This window comes from Macaca mulatta, chromosome 18 (genome assembly GCF_049350105.2).
Source record: "Macaca mulatta isolate MMU2019108-1 chromosome 18, T2T-MMU8v2.0, whole genome shotgun sequence".
Classification (NCBI taxonomy): Eukaryota; Metazoa; Chordata; class Mammalia; order Primates; family Cercopithecidae; genus Macaca; species Macaca mulatta.
In genome coordinates, this window is record NC_133423.1 from 1,451,722 (window position 1) to 1,468,232 (window position 16,511).

A 16,511-nucleotide genomic window follows, 5' to 3' on the forward strand; every position below is an offset into this window, starting at 1 on the left:
ATTTCTGAGCCGCTTCAGTTACAGGGCCTGGGAACTATCCGGCGTCTCGCAAATTTCTACAGCAGGTTTTCACCTCAACACAGAAGAAAGGGACGAGCTCTACTGGCAAGATGCCCTTCCAACTGCGAACGGCTGCGTCTACACAGCCGTCCCAACACGAGGCTCGTCTCACAGACGATCCAATTACACTCAACTGCAAACATACTCCAAGAACAAAGCGGAATCTTCCATGCATGTCATGAACCACTCGCAGATGCCTGTCCAGCAAAAAAAATACGGCTTTATTGGATCTATTTCCTAACTACAGCTGACACAGACATCAAACGTTTCCTTTTCGATGGCAGTCCCCTGAGAAAGGCTGCATGTGACTCCCAGGATGCCGGGTGCAGGGTACCCAGCTGCAGGCAGGACGCGGCCACACGTCTTCACGGTTGTGTGCAGACTGACGGGACGGCCTTCAGGTTGTTTCTTTCTGTGAGGGAGACACAAGAGACGCCATCGTGCGGAGTGCACGTTACAGGCCGTTCCTCCTGCAGGAGCCCTTTCTCCATCAGTGGCGTTCACAGCCGGAGCCTCCACCCACAGGTGCAGTTCAAGCAGGTTCCATGAGGGGGCATTAATTCCTAAGGCACGAGTTCAGGTCAACCGTGTTTTAATGAATAAACCATGCTTTTGGGTTATATGGAACAATAGATCACTGCGAGTAATCATACGTAATAAGCAGTTAATTGTACAAAGTGCCACAGCAAAGCCTACATGAACCAATCTGTTAACCGTAACTCATCTGAAAACACTACGCGGGGCTGAGCGTTCATTAAAGCGTCGTTTTTGGTATTGGTTTTCTTAGATGAAGCAGAGAGTGGTAAGGCTTCTGTGAAACAATCATCTTATAACTGAACAAATATGTTACACTCATGTTGCATGTTATTTACAATCCCTTTCTAATGCTGCCGTCTGGTAACCTACAGCTACTGTGAATCACAGCTCCTGGCTTTCTGGGGTCCTCCTCGAACTGCACGCGACGAGAAAATGCACAGTCGTCCGAGGCGGCGATGGACGCCAGCAAGAGCAGCGCCTGGAGCCCCAGACGCAGGTTCCAAAACGGATGCCGGTTATTGCTGACAGGGAAGCCCTCCTGGGCGAGGACGCGTCGGCTCTTTTATTATTTATCCATAAATAGATGCCTAGATATGTACACACATGCAAATGCAGTCTATCCTGTAGCAGGTTCTTCTGCTTTTGTCCAGTAACCTATTGATGTGCTATTCAACTTACTTGTGCCATGTTCGAAGCCAGATTAAAAACAAAGATGCTAGCATGCGACTATGAACAGGCCTACGGTTTCGACTGCACAGACGAGGGAAGCGTGTTACAGAAGAGCTGAGATGACAGACTGGAAGATTCTAGAACACACTGGGTGAGGCAGCAAGGTTGTACATGACAGCCCAGAAAACGTTCCAAACGTAGGAGGCTCGTATGAGGGTCCTCCCGCAGCCTGCCAGTGTTCTCTTCGTTCATACAAAGGGTAAAACCTCACAATGAAATGTGTTTACGGTTTCTGCTCCTACAAATACTCCTACAGTAGCAAATCCAATGCTCAGTTCTACGATGCCCTGTCGAGTTAAATAAGGCACTTCCAGTATTGAACCCCAGGGCTGCGAGAAGGGCTGGGCTTGGGGTCAGACTGCATGTGGGCCGTTCCCATGAAAGGCCCCTGCACGGTGGGTCTCCTGTCTCAGCCCAGCCACCTCCCTTCTGTTGTCGTGAGATGACTTCTCCTCCAGGAGACACAGTGGCCTCCCTTCTTCCGGGCTTTCCTGCTTGGTGGAGAGCCACGTCGTTGCACGTATTAATGTTCAGCTCCTAGCATTCAGCCAACTGGAGGTTCCGAGTGGTACCAGCTGTGTGTTCAGTTTATTTACTCAAAAGTCTGTCTGCTGAAGTCAGCACAGCCCCGCTGAACCGAGTGCTCCAATGTGGCAACTAGGAGTGGGTGCTCGTGCCGGAGAGGTCATTTCGTATTATTTCATTTACTGCAAGAAAAGAAAAATTGAGAAAGTGTTAGTCAAACACGCCTCTCCAGCAAGTATCTATAAACATCAAAGAAATGCCCCCAGCCCTGCTTCTCGTCAGTGACGCTCACGCCTGTGACAAGGCGTCCCCCCCAGGAACCTGCATTTCCTCCTTGGTCCCACCCTGGTCCATGAGCGTCGGGAACCAGCGCCTGGCTGCCTCGGCAGAGAGCTGGGGTCGCCGGGTTTCTGCCGGCAGAAACCCACCCTTGTCCGTAGCACGGTGCCAGCACGTCTCAGACGGCCAAAGTGCCGGTGCCAGGTGCTGGCCGCGAAGCTGCCACGGATGTCTCTCCACAGACCCAGCGACCCGCGGGTCCACAGCAGCACCTCCGTGGGGGCAGCACCAGCGTTGCCTGAGCCTCCCTCTCAGGCTCTTCCTGATTTTTATTTCCCTTTGGACGGCGGTGCCCCTGAGTCCCCCACACACCGGTGATGTCCCCGTCACCTGGACGGCGGTGTCCCTGAGTCCCCCCCACACCGGTGATATTCCCGTCACCTGGACGGCGGTGTCCCTGAGTCCCCCACACACCGGTGATGTCACCTGGACGGCGGTGCCCCTGAGTCCCCCACACACCGGTGATGTCCCCGTCACCTGGACGGCGGTGCCCCTGAGTCCCCCACACACCGGTGATGTCCCCGTCACCTGGACGGCGGTGCCCCTGAGTCCCCCACACACCGGTGATGTCCCCGTCACCTGGACGGCGGTGCCCCTGAGTCCCCCACACACCGGTGATGTCCCCGTCACCTGGACGGCGGTGCCCCTGAGTCCCCCACACACCGGTGATGTCCCCGTCACCTGGACGGCGGTGTCCCTGAGTCCCCCCCACACCGGTGATGTCTCCGTCACCTGGACGTCGGTGTCCCTGAGTCCCCCACACACCGGTGATGTCTCCGTCACCTGTGACTTCTGGCAGATGCAGAGGAAACAAGCGGCACTGCGAGGGCCTTTGTGAGCTGCCGGCATCCCTGCTCCACCCACCTCCTGCCGCGGCTGCCCTGATGGGCGCTGAGATAGGGAATGTGCCCCCAGCACTGTCACCACGTCCCATCTCCCTCCCAGGTTCTGGCAGGGCGTGCGCTGACGTCACGGAACTGCCCGGGCTTCCCTCTGCCCTGGGCTGGAGCACCCAGAGCCCAGATAAGCCCCATGTGTTTCTGCAAAGGCCCCGGCCTGTCTCAGGGCGGCTTTTCCTGGAGCAATTAGTGGGTGTGCATTTCATCACCCCACTCACTTCCCTAAATTCCCTTTCAACAACCCCCCTGACTATTTTTAAGAATAACAATAACAAAACACAGATGGAGAACCAGGAACTGTGTCATGGAAACTGATAACAGGGACGCACTGGCACTGAGCTCCAGGAGGAATCCTGGCTGCAAACACACACCCGAGGCCGGCTCGCCCAAGGCTCTGTGGGGCCAGAGACCGGGCAAGTGAAGGTGCCCCACACGCCCAGCCCCACCTGCAGCACCTCCTGACGCGGTGCCCACAGAGGGTCCCGACTCCGTCCTGTGTGGGAGCTCAGCCTCCATAAAGACACAGGCACACGTGGGCTCCCCGCCAGCCCTGCTCAGAGGCCCCACTGAACCTGGCCCCTGCCCAGGACGGGACCTGGCGCTCAGCTACAGGACACAGAGCCAGGTTCTCTGCAGAGGGCTCCGCCCCCGGTGTGGAAGGCACCAGAAGGAGCCCGGGCTCCCGCCCTCCGTGTGACTCTTCACAAACACTAATGAGGATTCCCCAGCAGGGCCCAGGTGCTCCTGGACGGGCATGCAGGACCCGACTTGTCCGGAGTGCCCGCGGCAGCTCCTACGCCACAGGCACTTTCCGTGACACTCGGGCGGGCCACAGGGCCTCGGCACAATGCGGAGAGGAAGAGGGCTCTGCTCCGTAAGAGGTCGAATGGCCCCACCCAAACGCCCTGGGCTGCTGGTTCCTCAGCGTCCTCGTGCCCACCATGCTGCTGAGCGCAGCGTCCCCCAGGAGCCCCACGCCCTGCTGTGCTCGGCACCTGTGGCACGAGACGGGGATGCCCCAGAATTTGAGACCAGTTAACTCTCTTCCCATTGCACTGGTTCAGCCTTGCAACAAAAGACATCTGCAAGGAGGCAGGAGGAGCCGCCTGCTCAGGAGGGAGACACGGCGGGGATTCTGGGAGCTCAGAACAGGCCCCACCTGTGGGAGGGCGGCTGCTCAGTGCATGAAGAGGGCCGGGCTCAGGCCCTCACCCAGCCCCGGCCCGCGGAGCTCCAGAAGAAAGGACTCCAGTCAGAATAGTGATTGTGGGGTCGAAAGAGGCCTAAATGATACAAACGGGAAAGACGGGGACACGACAAGGAACTAATGAAGCCAGGGGTGGGTCATGAAGGGTAACAGTGACAGGGACAGGAGGGAGGCCTGAGAGGCAATGATGAAAGGGACAGAAGGGAGGTCTGAGGGGTAGTCATGATGGGACGTGGGGAGGCCTGAGGGGTCATAATGGTGGGATTTGGGGAGGACTCAAGGGTAATAATGGTGGGATGTGGGGAGGACTGAGGGGTAGTCATGATGGGATGTGGGGAGCCCTGAGGGGTAGTAATGGTGGGACGTGGGGAGGCCTGAGGGGTAATAAAGATGGGACGTGGAGACACCTGATGGGTAATAATGCTGAGATGTGGGGAGGACTCAGGTAATGATGGTGGGACGTGGGGAGGACTGATGAGTAATAATGGTGGGACGTGGGGAGGACTGAGGGATAATAATCGTGGGACATGAGGAAGCCTGAGGAGTAATAATGGTGGGACGTGGGGAGGCCTGAGGGGTAATAATGGTGGGACGTGGGGAGGCCTGAGGGGTAATAATGGTGGGACGTGGGGAGGCCTGAGGGGTAATAATGGTGGGACGTGGGGAGGCCTGAGGGGTAATAATGGTGGGACGTGGGGAGGCCTGAGGGGTACTAATGGTGGGACGTGGAGAGGCCTGAGGGGTAGTAATGGTGGGACGTGGGGAGGCCTGAGGGGTAATAATGGTGGGACGTGGGGAGGCCTGAAGGGTAGTAATGGTGGGACGTGGGGAGGCCTGAGGGGTAGTAATGGTGGGACGTGGGGAGGCCTGAGGGGTAGTAATGGTGGGACGTGGGGAGGCCTGAAGGGTAGTAATGGTGGGACGTGGGAGGCCTGAGTGGTAGTAATGGTGGGACGTGGGGAGGCCTGAGGGGTAGTAATGGTGGGACGTGGGGAGGCCTGAGGGGTAATAATGGTGGGACGTGGGGAGGATTGAGGGGTAATAATGGTGGGATGTGGAGAGGCCTGAGGGGTAGTAATGATGGAACGTGGGGAGGCCTGAGGGCAATAGTGAGGGGACATGATGGGTGATAGTGACGGTGACAACGTGGACACGGCATCTCAGGTCTCCATCGTGTTTGTGGGACAGGCCGCCTGCATGGCAGCCGAGAGCCGTCTTGCTCTCCACGGGCACAGGAGGGGCACGTCTGCTGAGGGGCGAAAGGGGAAGCGGCGCGGCAGTGGGGCTTCCCCTTGCTGCCCACGGGCACCTGAGCCTTGGTGGGAGAGCCTGGTGGGGGGCGGGAAAGTTCCTCGGTGTGTCCCCTAGCCACCCAGGTTCCCGCCGGGGACCACCACAGCCTCCTTTGCTCTCTCTGCCTCTGTCTGCGGCTGCTGAGCCCTGGGGAGGGGAGGGGAGGAGGGCCGGCCTCGTGAGAGCTGTCGGGGCCTAAGGAGCCAGCAGCCTGCACCCCACTCCTGTGGGCTGGCGGTGCGTGTCAGCCGACCCTGTCCCAGCGCCGGGTCAAGTGTGTTCCACAAGGTCTCAGACACTGCAGGGACACACGGCTGGGACCGGACACAGCCCAGGCACCCTCCAGTGCCTTCCCGATGCCCCACAGCAGCAGCTGACAGAGAGTGGGAGAGACGACCCCGATGCCACTCAGCAGAGGACGGCACAGCAACCGAACCGCAGAGGCCAGTGCCACTCAGCAGAGGACGGCACAGCAACCGAACCGCAGAGGCCAGTGCCACTCAGCAGAGGACGGCACAGCAACCGAACCGCAGAGGCCAGTGCCACTCAGCAGAGGACGGCACAGCAACCGAACTGCAGAGGAGGCCGCGCTGCCCAACCGTCCACACCGTGGAGAAGAGCCCTGCGTGGAGCTGCACTCACCCCGCAGACGCGGCCTGTGCTGCAACCCTGAGGAAAGCCACAGCTTCCCCTTTCACAGGTGGACAACGGGCCCATCCCGGGGGTCGGTCTGAGGCCACATGGCTCGCTGGCGCTGGGCTGAAAGACAGTACGGGACCCCCCCACGCCTTCCCGCCACGAGCACTTCTGACCCATGAGGTCAGCCACAGCTGCCCAGCTCTGCCCTTGCTACGCCGGGGGCGGCTTCCTTGGGTATGGTTGCTGATGACACCTACGGTTTCCCATACCAGCTCTCGGCTGATAATTTCCATCTTCTTATTCAGCTTTTCCACAGACACACAGGGTTTTTTCCCTTCACGACGCATTTTGAATTGCAGGTAACATGTGACCCTCACGGCGTGTGGGAGAACCTGAAAGAGGAAACTCACTTTGCTTAACGTCAGATGTCCCCGCAACAGGATGTGGTGAGCTGTTACACCACAATTTCATTTAATAAGGAAGGTTTTTTTCCCCTTATATTAGATTTTTCTCTAAAATGCTCCTCAGGTGGAAACTATTGTTTTTTCCTAAAACTCGAGTGTGGCGTTTTGAATCCTTGCTGCGGGCCGAGTGCCTCCCTGGAGGCCACATGCACACACCCACGCTCACACCCACCTCTCCACACACATCTGGAATGGAGTGAAGGAGGAAATCAGTATATTTTTAAATATAAAAACTACCAAGTCCACGGGCAGGCGTGGCTCTCACTGCCCCACCTGTGGATCTTCTCCGTGCCCCTGCTGGGGCCACACAAGCTCTCACTGGCTGTGCGTAAACAAGCCGTAGGCGAGATGCCTTTCTCAGTCAAGTATTCGACCTTCACATAACCAGTTTCTTCTTTTTGATCATCATTTTGAAAGAAAGTTGACATTTAAACTTCACCCTATAGTGAGCTACCCAAAGTTCACCTCTTAAGTTTCACGCAGGAGTTTCGTTTCTCTACGCTGAGAACGATGAGAGCCAGAACGGAGCTGTGAGGGCCTGAACGTTGTTTGATATATTTTGCCCCCTCTCTGCCTGGCTTGGAAGCAACATTTTTCTGCATTTCTGAATGCTTGGTTTCTGAAAGCAATTAAGGATCTTACATTTTAAGGAATGAACAAACCACCCTTTTCCCCAGCAGTTACGCAGCCCTGCCTGGCCCTCGGGGCACCTGCCTGGCCCTCCGGGCACCTGCCTGTCTGCTCCTGGCAACAGTCCCAGGAGGGGCAAAGGCAGGCACTGTAGTCACCCATTCTGTCCATGGGACCACGGAAGGCTCAGAGAGTGGGAATGGCCGCCTGGGACCCCAGAGCTGACAGGGCGGGGCTGACCCTCACTGGGGTCTGAGCTCGCTGGCTCTGCTGGGCCCTGCACAGTCGCCTGCCCCCAGATCCTCTCAGATGGTGGCCTGGGGCCCCACTGGACAAAGCCACAGTGTTAGATGTGCGTTTGTTCTTTCAGTACTTACTAGGAAAGTCGTGGAAAGCTGGAATGGGCCTACTGGCTGGTGCCTGGGGGGGCGACTCAGACCCTGGGACAGGAGGGTTCCCACCCTGCCCGGCCAGCTCCTGGCCCCAGATGCCCATCCTCTCTCCTCCATATCTGCCCCGCTGTCCCTTCCCTCTCTGGTCCTCCCTGTTTCACCTGCAGGGTGCTCAGAGCCCGGAACTTGGTGTGTCTGAGGTGAGGGAAGGCTGGGGGTGGGAGTGTTTACTACCACTTTCCTTTCCTGCGGTGTGCGCCTTTTAACACAAACAAAACACACACACACCAGCAGACGCCCCCCCGCCCACAAAACACACCGGCAGATGCCCCCCCACAGAGATCTGTAGACGCACCCCCCACACACAAAACAAGCACATCAGCAGACGTCCCCCACACAAAACACACAGACATAGACATCAGTGGATGTACCCCCCCAACAAAAATCAGCAGACACCCCCCCCACACACAAATCAGCAGATGTCCCCCTACACACACACAACACACACATCAGTGGACGTCCCCCCGCCAACAGACACACACATCAGCAGACGCCCCCCCTTACACACACACACACAGACACCAGTGGACGCCCTCCCACACACACACAGTCTTCTGCTACTTGGCTATACTTATTTTTCAGTCATTTCTCCGGTACTAGCTTAAATGTGCCTTAAACATTTTTTATGTGGGGTTGGGGGAGGCAGGTGGCCAGTGGAGGAGGACGTCGCGCTGCTGCTCGCCTTCCGCTATGCCGAGAGCCACCAGGACACGTCGGCATCTCCCCTGCTCTGAAATCAACACTGAGATGCACCGAGTCGCTTCGGAGGCACACACAGAGGCAGCGACACCGCGCGAGGCCTGCTGACTCTCCAGCTCTGACACTTCGTCCGGAGCTCCCGGCCGCGCGGTGCGGGATCCCCTCTCGTGAGGGGCCCGGAGGAGCATTGAGAAGGCTCTCGCCTGATGGGTTCCCACAAGTTCCTCACTGCAGACCCTCACTCAACCAGTCTTGATTCCATTTGAAATCTGACTTCCAAGGCAGCCCTGCCGACTGTCAAAACGCCCCCCTTTCCTGGTGTGTGCCCTCCATCCTCGCTTCCTGGGGGCAGCCGGTTTCTTGCTGTGTGGACAACAGAGCTCTGCCAACACCATTTATCTCGTCCATCCAGGACTTTTATCACCAACTGTCCTACTTCCGGCTCCTTTGCGATAGCGTACGTGTCTGTGTTTGGCTGTGACTAACAGGGCCTGTGAATAAAGTGAAAATAATCCCATTTTAAGCTGCAAGAGGAAAGACTCACAGACGGAAAGTCCTTCACAGAGACCCAGGATCCTGAAATGCAGCACGTCCCTTACATGTTCTGAGAGTAAAACTTTAAACATACAAGCCCTGGGAGGAAAAGCAATTCCTAAAACATGGCAGAAACAATGTAAAAAAAAATCTTGCTGTTGTTTGTTTTAAAAATTGACCTAAGACTGGGCATGGTGGCTCACACCTGTAATCCCAGCACTTTGGGAGGCCAAGGCAGGAGGATCACTTGAGGGCCAAAAGTTCAAGACCAGCCTGGGCAATGTAGTGAGACCCCATCTCTACAAACAAATGTAAAAATGAGCCAGACACGGTGGTGTGCACCTGTGGTCCCAGCTACTTGGGAGGCTGAGGTGGGAGGATGGCTTGAACCCAGGAGGTCGAGGCTGCAGTGAGTTGAGATTGTACCACTGCACTCCAGCCTGGGTAACAGAGCAAGACCGTCTTAGGAAAAGGAAAAAAAAAAAAAAAAAAAAAGCCTGATCTCCTGTTTTCCAGGAGAGCCCGAGCCTTGTGAGGGTTTTTCAGATGGTAATGAAACAACCTGGAAGTCAGCAATTCCTAAGGATTTTCTGACTCTTCTCAGACTAAAATTCTCCCACTTTCCTGCTGCCTTGTTCAAACCACTGCTCGGAGATCTGGGAGCAACCACCAGCCGCTGGAGGCTCTGAGGCCTGAGGCGAGGTCTTTGCACCTGAACGCTCTGGTAGAACAAGGTTTAGCCAAAGGGGGCCTGGAAGGGCCCATCCTCGCCTTCTGCCCAGTCCTGCAGGGCTCAGGGCACGTCCTGGGGGCTAATCTGTGGGAAGAGGTTTGACTGAGACCCCGTTCTGCTCTGTGGATGGGTGGACTCTTCCGCATCTCACACGGAGAAACAACTTCCTCCTGGATCGGAGCCCAAGTCGGGGATAAGGTGCCTCCTGCCTGCACTGTGGGCACCGGCCGCCTTGTTACAGAATCACCGGCCATCTGCTGAGGGACACTGGGTGCCAGGGATCCTCACACCCCCCAGAGCACCCAGCACAGCTCTCCTTGGAGCTGGCTGCTACCCTTAGTCTTGTTTTGAAGACAGGATTGGGTGGTCAGGTCAGCCCATCCTCACGCCACGGTGAGCAGCAGGGGCAGGAGCAGCCTTGCTGTGTGCCACACCCCAGGCAGTGAGCAGTGGCTCCTTGGGGAATCTGAGATTTTTCCAGGTCTGTTTTCTATATGGCTGAATGATGTGGCGAAATGTTTGTCAAGGACACCCCCTCGGGTGCTTGGATCTGCCTCTTTCACGAGCACGACGGGGGTGCCAGGCACTTCCTGGTGAACCCTCAGTTACCGCCCATGAGAACAGAAGCAAGCAGTGCAACACAGGCTGGGCCCGGGGGCTCCATCGCCCTTTACACTGCCACGCTCAGCTTCCAGATGTCCTACTGTGCGCGTGTGCCCCTCCTTCACGTTTCTGGGGTTCATGCGAACATTAGTGTTGTCCTTCCCTTTCTGACTCAAAGAATTGACTGTGCCTGTCACTGGACGCAGCGGCTGCCATGAGTGTCGACCGGGAAAGTGATGGGAAAAGCTGTTTGGACACAGCTGAGCTGCCTCTATCTGGTCACCTGCACGCCGGGCCCATGCAGTCTGCTCTGTCCCTGTCCCTGGCAGAGCCCATCTGGGAGCGGTAGTGACCATGCCAGCTGGAGACCCACTGAGCACCAGGGTGCCGCACAGACGACGACGCCCTCAGGCTGCAGGCAATGAAGAGCCGGGAGAGGCAGCACTAGAATTGTTTTTAGGAACTGGATTTGGGTTTAAAGAATAAGCAATGTGGTTCAGCCATGCTAACCCAAATACATTGTTTAATCCTTGCATTTAAAAAGTTTAAGTAGCACAGATGAAGGCCATAACTTGCATAAAAGATTTTTATGTCAAGTTTTAAAAAGCGTATTTGTTCATATAGGTACCAACTAACTTAACTGCATAAAACACATTTAAAAGCATCTTCCCTCTTTTTCAATGGTTATATCAGTTCCAATCAAGAAACCAATTGTGCTACGAATAGTAAAGTCTAACAGTATTTATCTATGACCGCTTAGCAAACTGGACAGTTTGGCAAGGACACAGGCCTCAGAATTCTCAGACATCAGAACGTCCTGCAGGACTGCTCCTTCTTTAGAGCTGTCATTTTCCTTTACACTAAAGCAATACAGGAAACAAAAAAGGTTGTCATGATGCCACCCACGCCCTCTGGGGGCATGTTCCCATCGCCTCTTCCTGTGGCAGTGTCCCCGTCCGCCTCACTTTCTGTTCAGCAGGCTCCCTTCTAAGGCCCACCGTCCCACTGGACATGGCGTAATTAAACCTGCAGCAGGAACGCAATTGTCCCCAGCTTATTCCACTTTCCTCTGAGGGACAGAAAAGTGCATATTTTTCATAGAGGACAAGTCATCAAAAATAACTTTTTAAAAAGAGCAAAACAAAACAGGAAAGACATTCTCCTCGATTCCTATAACTAAGAGATAATTATAAAAAGTATTTGCTAACCTTCCCAGAAAATACACCTTTCGCTAAAGTTAGTCTTGTAACCTAAGAGGGTAATAATTTGGGTAGGACACAGATAGAAACAAATATCTCAGGCCAAATCCTCTTCTTAAATAACTAACTTCTAAGATGTCTCCCAATGACGTCTGCTGTACTCAGCTCTGACAATATCTAATAATTCCTGGAGTAAGAATGCCACTTGGTGGTGGTTGAAAACCTTAATGAACATATGGATTTTCAAGGCTGTGACGTTCATTACAAGGGGCATGATAGATGTATTTGCCAACTCTTTTATGGTTTCAATGAATTGCTGAATACACAACTTTCAATTTTTCCATCTGACATACACATTTAGACTTATATGGCTCTCGTTTAAGGTATTACAGTAGATATGAGCTAAGTACATAAAAATATGGTTAAAGCCACAAATTAGAGATCAGAAAATAGGAAGCGAAGAAGAAAACGCTTTTGTTCCACTGTACGTATATTGTGTCTGATGCAAAGAGCCGGCTTCGGTGTGTGCACCAAGGAAACTGAAGAGGCTGCCTCTCATGTGGGCTTTTTAATTTTTTGAGAAGTAAACTCTTAGAAAGTCTACCATAAATGTTTCCTCCTTCACAAGCAAATATCTGGATTTTCCATAACCTCCTATGTGTAGCCACCACCATGGCCTCCTTGGTCCACCCTAAACTGCCTGCCCCTGCCAGGCGCCTGACGCTTGGCTGAGAAACGGGGCCAGAACAAGGGCGATTCTGCCACCCCACAGCCGAGGAACCACCACGTTCTCAAAAGGCAGGGTCGCGGCGTCTCTAGAATCCTTCTTTACGATTCTGCATTTTTCAAAGATGCTTTGTAAAGCAGTGGAAAATAACAGCTTCTCAGGTTTCATTAAAAAGTACGTTCTCAAGTCCGGGACCTATTTCAGCCTTCACGTATTTTTATCTTTTTCATCGCAATAAGCCACGGCCACAGGGCCTGCTATTTTTGGAAGGCGAGGACGGGACAACAGAGGGATGGTGTGACAAGTCACGGTTTTCATAAAACAGGACCCTCATCTGGACGCAGCTGGCGCTGGGGAGCGGGACCACCACTCAGGACGCCAGCCACTAAGACAGAATAATTTTCCTACCTTAACTGCCTGCTTCCTTATTTAGCCTGAATGTTGCACGAATGCAAACGCCGCGTGGAAACTCCGGGTTCAGGTACAGGACCACGTGCCCGGGAGATTCCGACAGGCTGTCCTTCCGCCCCCCGCTGTGACAGCACGCGGGCGTCTGTTTCCATGGATCTGGTCCACCGTCTTATCTGTGCCAAACTGCCATTCCAGTCACTCACTGGGATCATTAAACCACCACCCGCAGTTTCCAGGGTTTCTTTGTTCTAGGAAATACATGTCCCCGAATTATGAAAATTCCCAAACAGAATTAACAGAATTGAAAAAATAAAAGTGTTAAAGCTCCTTTTAAAGAAGATAAGGCCGGGCGCGGTGGCTCAAGCCTGTAATCCCAGCACTTTGGGAGGCCGAGACGGGCGGATCACGAGGTCAGGAGATCGAGACCATCCTGGCTAACACGGTGAAACCCCGTCTCTACTAAAAATACAAAAAATTAGCCGGGGGAGGTCGCGGCGCCTGTGGTCCCAGCTACTCGGGAGGCTGAGGCAGGAGAATGGCGTGAACCTGGGAGGCGGAGCTTCCAGTGAGCTGAGATCCAGCCATTGCACTCCAGCCTGGGCGGCAGAGCGAGACTCCGTCTCAAAAAATAAAAAAATAAAAAAATAAAATAAAGAAGATAAAACGAATGGACCCCGAGGAGAGTGACGGGTTGGGCCTGGTGAGGTTCTGCTTCCTCCTGTCCCTCCGCTACAGAAACACACAATTCTTCCTCCTGCCTGTTCCGGGGGAGACGGGCACTTGGTGTGAACCGGCACTGACTAGGCAGCCTCCTTCTCTGTAGGGTGGCGGAGAGGGTCAAGATAAAATGTCACCATGTGAAGTGTGTAGCAGCAGGATGTCAAAAGCTCCATCGGCAACTCAGAAGCCAACACGCCCCTGGTGCCCAGCCAGGCTGCAGGGGTGTGAGCCTTGCCCCACCTGAGCCCCCATCCACCACCACCGCCCGCCCACCACCACCACAGGTATCCTGTTGGCCAGGGACTCCCAAAGGAGGCGGCTGGAGACCACCACTCCTGTGGGATGGGAAACTTGCCTTCCTTTTTTCCTTTTTTTTTTTGAGACGGAGTCTTGCTGTGTCACCCAGGCTGGAGTGCAGTGGCGTGATCTCAGGTCACTGCAATCTCCCAGGTTCAAGCGATTTTCCTGCCTCAGCCTCCTGAGTAGCTGGGATCACAGGAACCTGCCACCACACCCAGCTAATTTTTGTATTTTGGTAGAGATGGGGTTTCGCCATGTTGGCCACACTGGTCTCGAACTCCTGACCTCGTGATAGACCCCCCTCGGCCTCCCAAAGTGCTGGGATTACAGGCGTGAGCCACTGTGCCTGGCCTGCCTTCTTATTTATTTTTAGAATCAGGGTCTTGCTTTGTCTGTCGCCCAGGCTGGAGTGCAGTGGAATGATCTCAGCTCACTGCAGCCTTGACCTCCCAGGTTCAAGCAATCCTCCCTCCTCAGCCTCTCAAGTAGCTAGGACCACAGGCGCATGCCACCACGTCTGGCTAGTTTTTAAATTTTATAGAGACAGGGTCTTGCTATGTTGCCCCAGCTGGTCTCCAACTCCTGGGCTCAAGTGATCCTCTGGCCTCAGCCTCCCAAAGTGCTAGGATTACAGGCATGAGCCACTGTGCCCAGCCCCGACCTGCCTTCCTAAAATGTGTCTTTCAACTAAATCTTCCTGTTACCAGAGAATTAGCCATTTTGTTAGGTGTGAAAGTTGCACTGTGGCCATGTAAGAAAACGGCCATTTGAAAAAGAACATGCGTCGGAGGCATGTCGGGGTGTGGGGGCGGGGAGCCAGGTCCGGGCTTTTTTATTCTGTCACTGGCCGGAGGTGCAGCTGTTCCATCACAGCTCACTGGAGCCGTGATCTCCCAGGTTCCTACGGTCCTCCCTCCTCTGCCTCCTGAGCGGCTTCTGAGCACCAACACACCAGGCTAATTTTTGCATTTTTTGTCGAGATGGGATTTCACCATGTTGCCCAAGCTGGTCTGGAACTCCTGGGCTCATGTGATCCTCCCACCTCAGTCTCTCAAGCAGCTGGGACCACAGGTGTGTACAAGTGTGACCCACTACACCGGACTAATTTCTAAAATTTTTGTAGAGATGGGGTCTTGCTATGTTGCCCAGGTTGGCCTCCAACTCCTGGCTCACCAATCCTCCCGCCCTGGCCTCCCAAAGTGCTTGGATCACAGGTGTGAGCCACTGTGTTGGCCGAGGGTTTGATTTTTAAACATCTCAGCAACGACAACTAGATGGGAACGCCAATCCCTGCGGCCACACCTGGAGCAGCTCACAGCTGAACCTGGGCAGCGCCTGGAGGAACCTGCCACTCCTCACTGGGCCCCATGCACGTCCACGTTCACCGTGGAGACCAACACGGCTTTCACAGAAGGAGCCTGAAACACAGTGAGCGGCCGGCTCAGGTGGGGACACGTCCCCGAGAAGGGACAGAGGCTCAGCACACAGTGAGACGAAGGACCCGTGGGCTCCACAGTGGCCCGTCCCGGACCTGGACACGCACATGGCACAGCCAGCGTACCCTCAGGCTTCACCACACCACGTACCTCCCCTTATGGCGAGTGTCCACAGACCACCGTGGGTGTCATCTGTAGCTCTGCAGTGCACAGGCCACACACCCCCAGCGGATGCAGCCCCAGTAACGTCTGGGGAGCCCTGGGTCAGAGGGAGGAGACCAGAAGCCCCAGGGGAAATGGCCCCCATGCCTCAGGGACACTTGCCTTGAACAGTACTTCTCAAGCCCATGAAAGACAACGTCCACGCCCCCGCCGGCAGGATAGCACGTGCCCCTCACCACCACAATGTTTTCGAATTATCATTTGAATCTTTAAGAGGTGCTTCTGTACCAGTTTTTAAAGTGACATTTTCTTTGAGGTTTGAGAAAAGCCCAGAGTCCTCAGAAGCCCTGGTGGATGATGCGGGTATCTGGGAAGGTGGGTGGGAGGCAGGTGGAAGAGCAGAAAAGGGAGCAGGTCATCTCCCTGCAGACCCTACAGGTAGGGGCCGGGAACGGCATCTCTGCAGCGGTCTCAGTGCCCTGAACCCCGAGTCCACCCCCTGGCATCCTCTGCTCTATGCTGGCGGGAGCTGACACAGCCTGGCGGTGGTTCTGGGTATCGAGAGGAATTAAAATACTGGCAGTGCTCCTTTTTTATTGCAAGGGTTTGGAAGTAATACTGTTTTTAAAGTGCTCTTTAAAAACATGGCAGATACAACTCCCTGTCTCACGCAGAATTCCCGCCAGGCCCTCTCCCATCTTACAGGCACATGAGCCAGGTGGGTATGGAAGGCGATTTGGCGTGGGGGGGGTGTGGACCCATGGTCAGGACACCCCTGCAGGCAGCACCCCACGTTCACACAGGAAGGCTGTTTCTTTCAGTGGACTCAGTGGCCGTCAGGGCGCCTCCCCACAGCACACGGAGAAGGTGCCCTCAGGACCTCCCTGACATACAGAGAGGCTGAGAGCTCGAATGGGATGAGACGTGGCTCCTGTGTGCAGCTCCCATTGTTCAAATGGCAGCCGCAGCCCAGAGCAGCAGACACCGACGGTGCGTCCAGGTGGACAGACCGCAGCTCAGCCAACGGGAGGCACACGGGGCCCACCGACTGCAGGCGTCTCCTCCTGCCACACCTGTGAGTCCACAGCCACACAACGGCCAAGGCTCTGACCTCATGGAGCCACAGACGCTGCTCTGGCTCCAATTCCTAGCCAGGCTCACTTCTCCTCCTTGGGAGGCTGTCTAGAAAAATTCACAGCAAAGCAAAAGCTCG

General features: G+C 55.0%; 1 protein-coding gene across 13 annotated transcripts in view; it reads right to left on the reverse strand.

Moving 5' to 3' along the window:
• Window positions 1–260: 260 nt before the first annotated feature.
• Window positions 261–16,511, reverse strand: part of NFATC1 (nuclear factor of activated T cells 1) — a 130,305-nt gene continuing 114,054 nt past the window's right edge. For all 13 annotated transcript variants that reach the window (XM_077974869.1, XM_077974864.1, XM_028838228.2 and 10 more), the window contains one exon: window positions 261–2,033. In XM_077974869.1, the coding sequence (XP_077830995.1) occupies window positions 1,984–2,033 (50 nt within the window). In that variant the 3' untranslated portion in view covers window positions 261–1,983. The remainder of the gene's footprint in view (window positions 2,034–16,511) is intronic.